At 43.7% G+C, this 9796-nt stretch overlaps 1 protein-coding gene across 1 annotated transcript; it reads left to right on the top strand.

The window, feature by feature from the left end:
- Positions 1-186: 186 nt before the first annotated feature.
- On the top strand, positions 187-5886 carry sfxn2 (sideroflexin 2). Its single transcript, XM_038992075.1, has 12 exons — positions 187-314; positions 3014-3317; positions 3702-3872; positions 4008-4106; positions 4226-4301; positions 4392-4477; positions 4586-4646; positions 4773-4839; positions 5036-5085; positions 5290-5339; positions 5507-5554; positions 5672-5886. The coding sequence occupies exons 2-12, from the start codon at positions 3163-3165 to the stop codon at positions 5769-5771; spliced, it is 963 nt and encodes a 320-aa protein (XP_038848003.1). The 5' UTR covers positions 187-314; positions 3014-3162; the 3' UTR covers positions 5772-5886.
- The last annotated feature ends 3910 nt before the right edge of the window (positions 5887-9796 follow it).

The following is a 9796-nucleotide window of genomic DNA, read 5'->3' as shown; positions in this document are numbered from 1 at the left end:
CTATATTTTTTATTTATCATTGTGAGGTCGCTTTAGCCATAATTATGTATTTTGCCTTTGCTTTAGAATTACAAAGGTAAAGATCTACTGCACGCAGAGTTAAAAGATGAGATGACTGAAAGTCCATATGAGTATTTATTAAAAAATATATATATTTATTTCTGGAGACCGACGTTCGGAAAGGGAGCTGCCCCAGGCTGTGATTGGAGGAAGCGGTGCCACGTGCACCCTCCCCTACTACACCAACTGCTGAGATCTTGACTAGAAACATTGAGCAAGTTACATTGTATTATCTTGCAGTCCAGCGCTGAAAGGTAACGTATGTTTCTTCAGCTACTTTGTTGCAGATATTGATACAGTTAGTGTTTTTGTTGCCAGCTATCTCTTCTCTCATTTCTGGACAAAGCTGCTAGCATGCTTCGCAAAATGCGGGTAACATGTTAGGCAAATTGCATCAGTCTGAATGATAGCTTTACGGTGATTTCAAGAATGTCACACAATTTTTTTGGTTTTATTTATTTTATTTAACTAGGCATGTCAATATGATGGGCCAATGCATAATGATGATGAGTGCAGCTGTTCTAGACTTGCAGAGGCACAGGATGGATGTCAACAATTAATCTAGTTTCTCGACAGTCTTGCACAATTGCTTTGAATCTAGCTAGCTAAAGTTACGTGTTTACTGCTGCAGTTAATTGCACATCGACATGTCTTTACTAAAGCCTTTTTAGGTTATTAGTTCTCTCATGGTTAACTACACAGACTCGGAGAATCTAATGTATCTTTGCTTCTTCTCCTCATTTCCTTTCCTTTATTTGCACCGGTTCTGAAGAACAGGTTTCGCTTGCATGTCAACCCATCCACATTGCTCCCATAGACCTTAAAACCAGTAGCTAGTGTTAGCGTTTACGTCATCCACGTAATCCTAAAAACATCTCCCGATGGTGCATGAAGCCGGAAGTATTTGAAATTGAAGCATGCCGCCTTCAAAAATCTCTGACTTCCGGGCGTTCAAGACATCTGGGAACTCGGGAAAAAAACGATCTCCGACTGAGATTTTCGAGTTGTTCTGAATGCGGCATTTGAGTAGAGAAACCAGCCTAAGTCATGTCACGATTCCAAAGCTATACGATATTACTAGAACAATTTAACTATCTCGGAAAAGATTTGTAATGTTGTACTTCTTGTTAACGAAATGCATGCTAATGCTTCTTTTTTGACCTAGAGCTCAATTCACTCATTGAAGGAGCGCGCTCCTTATCCCAGAATCTCCCAGAATGCACCGCGGGGCACATTAACAAGGCGTGGGGGTTAATACGATTCTAATGGAGTTTCCCATCTCCTCAAAAGTATCTCTGGCTGAATGGCACCAGCAAAGGATTATGGTCGACATAGTTGTTTTCATCCTGCCTGAGAGTCAACCAGAGCCTCTAGACTGCGGCCCATGGTTGGTCTGTCAGCACGTGGTCCTGTGTGACAACAAATGTAGTAGTCAGAATTGATCACTATTTAATGAAATATCTCAATTTGTAGATACATTTCCAAGAATTCACAGTGGGGATTGAACATGATCATATTAAACAGATTTTAGAGCCCCAAAAAGTTGTGACAATCGTAAATTACATAGGGCAGATCAGGGCTTTTGGACCGCTATGTTGCTACGCAGTAGCCAACCAGTAGAGCTTGTGACTTCACCCTCCAGACCGGACACTTGGGGGCCAACTGTCCAGCCACACCCACAAACATTTATTTTCTGCGATCATATAGCAGCGTAAGAATTCAGTTTGAGTCGTCAAGCAAAGGTTTCACACCCTGTGTTTTCAGATCATTGCAGATGAAGGAGAGGAGAGGGGCCACTAGAGTATTGAGATGCAGCCGTTGATGATTGAAGTCCAGTCTAACTAGCCCGCCCTGGGGGAAATATATTCCTGTGGTTGATAATATCCTTACTTTATTCTCAACCTCATCACATCACACGCTTTCAGGCTTCTCTTCAACTCTGACCCCCTTGTTATTAATTCACATCTTCCTCCCAGTCCTCTCTCTCCCTCGGCCCTTACTCTCTATCTCTCTTCACACCATTCATACAAAACGTTTGTTCATTAATTCATGTTTATTCATCCATTGACTTGGTCAGTGATATAGTGATATGTCGCTGTACTGAGATGCTGGGCTTGGTCTGGGTTCATTCCTGCTCCTTGTGCAGCTACAGCAGAGAGTGTGCATGACCCTGCTGTTCAAACAAACAGCTCTGACCAGCTCTGGATCCAGCCTGCTTCTAGCCTGGCTGTCCTGGGCGCATTTCAATACTCTCTAGAATGGCCTCCTTTCCCTCCTCGCCTAGTCTTTTTGCATGCACTGCTCTGATCTAAAAACCTTAGAGGTTATACTTTAATCTGGAGATCTGTTTGAACTTATCCATTTTTTTTTTTTACATCAATACAGATGAAAGAAAGGAGACAAGTAGAGGAAGCCACTTAGACTATTGAGATTAACCCTGCTTAACATACTGTTTTTTTGCTGCTGCAGATGCTACGCACTCTCTCTGGCTGTTTGAAATGGGTAGGAAGGAAATGCTGTGATGCAGACAATGCCACACTGTGACCCCAGATGAACTTTGAGGGAACTCTGGAAGGGTGGTTTATCAATTAAACTGATTCTGTTACTCAGTCTCCTGTGAGAGAATAAACTCTGGTTAGTTGTTTGCTGAGTGAGAGAGAGACACACAGACACCGCAGGAACCACAGGGAGGGCTGCCCCAAGGCTGGGTTCAACAGTTATAGCTCTCTGCTCTGAGCAGGTCTGATTGGTTAGAAAGTAGTTTACCCAGAGAACCCTGGGAGGATAGATTTTATTTTTTACAAAGGATACTGAGGATGCAAGTTATATGATACTGTAATAATATACTGTATGTGGTCCCTAGATTAGTCCTACACTTTTTTAAGCTTACACTAAAGTCAAGGCTATTCTAACAACTGAAAACAGAAAGACTCATGTGTTTCTGTCTTTACAGAGGCAGACTGAAAGGGCTGAGTGGACCAGGTTGGTACAGGACCAAGAAGCCAAACATTGACTGCAGGCTCGACTCGGTTTGGGACGGGCGAGGTGGTTTGGAGACCATATTTGTGACTTTAGACCTAGGTTGTGAAGTGGAGGGTCGCGATGGCAGTGAGCGGGTTTGACATTGACGTGCCACGGTGGGATCAGTCCACGTTTATGGGAAGATTGAAGCACTTTGCCAACATCACAGACTGGAGGACAGCACTACTGCCGGACTCACGACTGGATGAGGCTAAAGCGCTGGTGGAGAGCTGCAGGTAACGCACACAGACACCACGAGGTTAGAGCATTTGACCAGTAACCCAAAGGTTACTGGTTCGAATCCCAGAGCCGACAAGTAGAAACATCTGTTGTTTGTGCCCTTGAGCAAGGCACTTAACCCTATTTGCTCCAGGGACGCCGGTAAAATGCTGGACCCTGGCTCTGACCACAACTCTCTGCTGGTGTCTCAGGTGGAGTTGGGATATGCTAAAAAAAACTATTTCAAATACACACTTGTACATGTGTCTAATAGGACAAATATAATTAAGCACCCACCAAATTATATTATTATTATGCCACTGAAGTTGTAATTCCAGTATGTCTACAGTTTTTGTTCCCTGTGATGAGAATTTGGGTTCTGTGTGGATCTCCTGTTCTAGAGCGGGGTCCGTTCCCCCTGGCACCACAGAGGAACAGCTGCACTACGCCAAGAAGCTCTATGACTCTGCCTTTCACCCTGACACTGGCGATCGCATGAACCTGATTGGTCGAATGTCCTTCCAGGTGCCCGGAGGGATGGCCATAACGGGTGGTATGCTACAGTTTTACAGGTACACACACACACACACAGATTTGACAACAACAGATCTTTAGGTTAGCCAACCATAGGTGAGTTTGGAGCAATGACTTCTAATCCTACATTTATATTCCTCTTTCCATCATTTTCTCGTTCTCTTTCTCTCTAGGACAGTCCCTGCTGTAGTGTTCTGGCAGTGGGTGAATCAGTCGTTTAATGCTCTGGTCAACTACACCAACAGAAATGCTGCTTCCCCCATCACACCCAAGTACCCTGCAGACCACACACACCCACACACTGCTGTGGTGAATGTATTGCAATGTACATGGAGAATATTAAGAGCTATTTAAATGTCTTAAACTCAATCTATTTTCTCTACCTCTTCAGTCAAATCGGAGTAGCCTATTTAACAGCAACTAGCACTGCTCTAGCCACTGCTGTGGGACTCAACTTCTACACAAAGGTACAGTTCAAAGAACACAACACACAGACTGGTTTGATTGATTACATGTTCAACTTCCCCTTACCGTCTTGTCTCCGCCCTCCTCTGTAGAGAGCCCCTCCGCTGGTGGCGCGCTGGGTTCCGTTTGCAGCTGTGGCGTCCGCTAACTGTGTCAATATCCCAATGATGAGGCAACAGTGAGTACATACTCAATTGAAGTCACTTGAGTATTAGCATCTATTCTGATAGTGTATTGGCATCCCCCATGAAGACAACATTGAGTTGTTGACCTTCTCTTTTCTCAGGGAGCTCCTGAATGGCATAGCTGTAACAGATGAGAATGGAAACAAACTTGGCCATTCCAAGGTAGCAGCACTGGGAATGTCTGGATAATTAAATATTCTACTAAATATCCTATTTCTGACTGTTACACAAGAGCAGACAAATTACGTTGTACCTACTCCGCCGTTCCCACATTTTCTTTCTTTCCAGAAAGCAGCTGTGAAGGGCATCACCCAGGTGGTCATTTCCCGGATTACCATGGCAGCACCGGGCATGAGTACGTTTCAGAGGTTTAAGGAGGAGGGGAGCTATAGAGTTTGAGCTCAGTCCTAGCTCCATAGACAATGGAAAGTGGAGCTGTGTTGGAGTGTGACCCTGTTGCTCCCTTCAATGACTTATTCCTCTCCTCTTGTTTCCACCTGCCACCCTCTACTTTATCACATTTTTTTTCTCCCTTTCCCCCTCTCTTCTAGTCATTCTCCCCGTCATCATGCAGAGACTTGAGAAATTCAAGTTTATGCAGGTGGGCCTTTTATTGAAATACACCAAATACTGCTACTAGACATGCATAGGCTAGCTAGCTACAAAGTTATTGAATAAGCATTCCTAGTTACAGTGCTATTGACTAAATATCCACAGTTACGTTGTTCTTGACTAAACATGCTGACAGTGTAGATTCTGTTGCATTGCAGTTTATTTCTAACAAGCTCTGTCTTTCGGTTAACAGAGGATCACCTTCTTCCACGGACCTTTACAAGTCATGATGGTGGGAGCGTTGTAAGTAGGACTGTTTTAGGAGGTTGCACCAGGAAGATTTGTTTGGTTCAGGTTTTTTTGGGAGGGCCTGGTCAAAAGTAGTGTACTATGTAGGGAATAGGGTACCCTTTGGGATGCAATGTACATGTCTCAGTAGGCACAGTCACCTAACTATGTCTGTTTTGCAGCCTGGTCTTCATGGTGCCTGCAGCCTGCTCCCTGTTCCCTCAGCAATGGTAAGTAGCCTGTCGACTGGGCAGCATTCAGTTTTGCGCCTTCATGATGTTAGTAGCTGTTTTAGTATTAGGCTCTCCCTTGGTTTAGGTCTCACTCTTCCTCTCCCTTTCTTTCAGCTCCATGGCTGTGTCTAAGCTGGAGCCAGAGCTAAGGGAGTCCATCTTGTGTCGTTATGGGGACAGTGTACAGTACGTCTACTTCAACAAGGGCCTATGAACACACGCACACCTGCCTTCTTAATCATTGTCCAATCAGGGAGAGCATCTGAATGTTTTTATAAATGAGCCAATCAGCATCTTCGGTTCATAGGATAAATAGCTTTCTCCTTGTTTGTCTTTGTCTTTATTTTCAAATAATCTTTGTTATTCTAGGAGAGATGTTCTTAAAGAGTTCAAATGTGTGTTTGAATTCTCTTTTTGTACCACTAACCACCTTTTCATGCGAGTAAAGTACATGTTGGATAAAAAAAAATGTCATGAGGGCTGATGGAAACAGCAAATTTGTCTGTAAACTTTCGAAATGTTGACAAAACAATATACACTTGACAAGGTGGGATCTTTTTTGTGTCTGTAAAATTAATTCTGCGAGAAATGGTGGTGGAAACACTTATGTATAAATATTGATAATAACCATCATATTGAAGTAAACTTGATATGTTGTGTGGTCCTCCCACTATGACTCAGAAAAGCATACAGTTTATTAGGATACAGAGGAAATAAGTTGTGAGTAACTGATGAAAGTGCACGGTGAGGAGCTTGATGCACCTTTCCACTAAATATCGAGGATCTTATTCTGGTGCCATGATCGATGCTTGGCTGCCGTTTGACAAATATAAATATACTGAACCAAAATATAAATGCAACATGCAACAATTTCAATGATTTTACTGAGTTACAGTTCATATAAGGAAATCAGTCAATTTAAATATATAAATTAGGCCCTAATCTATAGATTTCACATGACTGGGCAGGGGCGCAGCCACGGGTGGGCCTGGGAGGGCATAGGACCACCCACTTGTGAGCCAGGCCCATCCACTGGGGAGCCAAGCACAGACAATCAGAATTAGTTTTTCCCCACAAAAGTGCTTTATTACAGACAGAAATACTCAACTTTTTTTTGTTGACAAAAACAGCAGTAGAGTTGAAAATGCAATGGAAACCCATTTAACTTTAATTTTTTATTCAGTCCATTGGAATTTAACTGCAAAAGTTATTTTATATGCACTATGTCATCATGCACAGCCTTTTATCCGCAATAAGTCAATTTGATGAAAACATATCTCTAGTGGGAAATAAGCTTTTTTTTATGCAGTTTTTAGAATATTCGCTTGAAAATCTGTCGCCAATTGAATGGAAACCTAGCTACTATCTCAATGTTAATGTGCTACAGTGTATAATTCAAGTGATGCTATTCATCATGTACAGGTTGTACTGTCTGAATATCTCCAATCACACATTCCATAACTGGCTGGAAGGACAATGACTTCCTATTTCCTATATAGTCCACTATTATTGACCAGAATTAGAGCACTATATAGCGAAATAGGGTGCCATTTGAGAAGCAGCCTGTGTTAGTGACTCTTGACCTTGGATTCAAATATGACCAACTGTGTGTACACATCTCAGTGTTGGGTGGAAATAAAGAGTAGTGTATTACTCAAACAATGTAATGCCATATCAGGAATAGATCATTACTTAAGCCGTCATGCAGGTGTTCTATAGAATGTTCTTAGGTTTTGCCCTCGGCTCTAGTCATAAGTGTTCTGAGTCTATGGTTCCACAGTTTTTAGTGTTCTAGAAGGTTTGTGTTCACATGCTCAGAAGTGACGCAATTGAGTTGTGAGGAAGTCAATAATGACAACCGATTGTTATTGACAAGTAGAATTGATTCTCATTGACTAAGCTGCCTTGTTGCGTGCTGTGACAGGAGTCTAGTTCCACCTTCTCTGTACTGCAGTCACGACACTGTACTGAGGTATGTTGTGGTGATACAAAAGAACCACCAGGGGGCAATGTTTCCTTATGGACAGATCGGCTACACAGCAGCAAATATATTTATAACTAACCCAGTTTTCAATGGGAGCAAATTAAACATGGTGGGCAGAACAAGCATAAGCTAGCGAGATCCTATTGGCGCGTTCTAACATGTATTTGCATATTTTCGGTAGGTCTGAAATGCTCGTGGGCATTAACTCAATTTGCCCTTGCACTCCTTGTAAACGACGTAATTTTGAGAAACATTGGCAAAGGGTCACATCTACAAAACTTAGCGCACTCTGTTCGTAACATATTTTAGTTTTTGGAACAGAACTGTATTGAGATCGGGTTTTTCTTCAATTAGAATAACAGAATGTCGGCTCAGCTCCATACTCCCACTGTCGGCCACTGGGCTTACTATCCTCATCATATTTGGTGGGGAGTGGAAATTCCAACCGGATGTTTCAGATTTATACAGCAGGTGAAATCTACAACAGGTGTAGACTTTACAGTGAAATGCTTAATTACAAGCCCTTAACCAACAATGCAGTTTTAAGAAAAATACCTAAAGAAAAATAATAAATAAAAGGAACAAATAATTAAAGAGCAGCCGTAAAATAACAATAGCGAGGTTATATAAAGGGGGTACCGGTACAGAGTCAATGTGCGGGGGCACCGGTTAGTCGAGGTAATTGAGGTAATATATACATGTAGGTACAGTTATTAAATTGACTTATGCATAGCTAATAACAGAGTAGCAGCAGCGTAAAAGAGAGAGAGGGGGGGGGGGGGGGGTAGAAGCTGTGGTCTTATGGCTTGGGGGTAGAAGCTGTTTAGAAGCCTCTTGGACCTAGACTTGGCACTCCGGTACGGGTTGGCGTGCGGTAGCAGAGAGACAAGTCTATGACGAGGTTGACTGTAGTCTTTGACCATTTTTAGGGCCTTCCTCTGACACCGTCAGGTATAGAGGTCCTTGATGGCAGGAAGCTTGGCCCCAGTGATGTACTGGGCCGTACACACTACCCTCTGTAGTGCTTTGCGGTAGGAGGCCAAGCAGTTGTCATACCAGGCAGTGATGCAACCAGTCAGGATGCTCTCGATGGTGCAGCTGTAGAGCCTTTTGAGGATCTGAGGACCCATGCCAAATCTGTTCAGTCTTAGTTTTGATCACGTTGAGGGAGAGGTTGTTGTCCTGGCACCACACGACCAGGTCTCTGGCCTCCCTATATGCTGTCTCGTTGTTGTTGGTGATCAGGCCTACCACTGCTGCCTCATTGGCAAACTTAATGATGGTGTTGGAGTCATGCCTGTCCATGCAATCATGAGTGAACAGGGAGTACAGGAGGGGACTGAGCACTTATCCCTGAGGGGCCCCCGTATTGAGGATCATCGTGGCGGATGTGTTGTTACCTACCCTTACCACCTGGGGGCGGCCCGTCAGGAAGTCCAGGATCCAGTTGCAGATAGAGGTGTTTAGTCCCAGGGTCCTAAACTTAGTGATGAGCTTTGAGGGCACTATGGTGTTGAACGCTGAGCTGTAGTCAATGAATAGCATTCTCACATAGGTGTTCCTTTTGTCCAGGTGTGAAAGGGCAGTGTGGATTGCAATAGAGATTGCATCATCTGTGGATCTGTTGGGGCTGTATGCAAATTGGAGTGGGTCTACGGTTTCTGGGATAATGGTGTTGATGTGAGCCATGACCGACCTTTCAAAGCACTTTATGGCTACAGACGTGAGTGTTACGGGTCGGTAGTCATTTAGGCAGGTTACCTTAGTGTTCTTGGACACAGGGACTATGGTGGTCTGCTTGAAACATGTTGGTATTACAGACTCAGAAAGGGAGAGGTTGAAATTGTCAGTGAAGACACTTGCCAGTTGGTCAGCGCATGCTCGGAGTACACATCCTGGTAATCCGTCTGGCCCTGTGGCCTTGTGAATGTTGACCTGTTTAAAGGTCTTACTCACATCGGCTGTGGAGAGCGTGATCACACAGTTGTCCAGAACAGCTGATGCTCTCATGCATGTTTCAGTGTTACTGTACTCGAAGTGAGCATAGAAATAATACAGCTTGTCTGGTAGGCTCTTGTCACTGGGCAGCGCTCGGCTGTGCTTCCCTTTGTAGTCTGTAATAGTTTGCAAGCCCTGCCACATCCAACGAGCATCGGAGCCGGGGAAGTACGATTCGATCTTAGTATTGGCGCTTTGCCTGTTTGATGGTTCGTCGGAGGGTATAGCGGGATTTCTTATAAGCTTCCGGGTTAAAG

This window comes from Salvelinus namaycush, chromosome 4 (assembly GCF_016432855.1).
Source record: "Salvelinus namaycush isolate Seneca chromosome 4, SaNama_1.0, whole genome shotgun sequence".
NCBI lineage: Eukaryota > Metazoa > Chordata > Actinopteri > Salmoniformes > Salmonidae > Salvelinus > Salvelinus namaycush.
This window is presented reverse-complemented; position numbering and strand designations above follow the sequence as displayed.

Excerpts from the sequence above, each read along its gene's own strand:
- sfxn2 (XM_038992075.1), top strand. The coding sequence starts at position 3,163 with ATGGCAGTGAGCGGGTTTGACATTGACGTGCCACGGTGGGATCAGTCC. Across the intron at positions 4,647-4,772 it reads ACAAACTTGGCCATTCCAAG|AAAGCAGCTGTGAAGGGCAT; the intron begins GTAGCAGCACTG and ends CTTTCTTTCCAG. Across the intron at positions 5,555-5,671 it reads TCCCTGTTCCCTCAGCAATG|CTCCATGGCTGTGTCTAAGC; the intron begins GTAAGTAGCCTG and ends CCTTTCTTTCAG.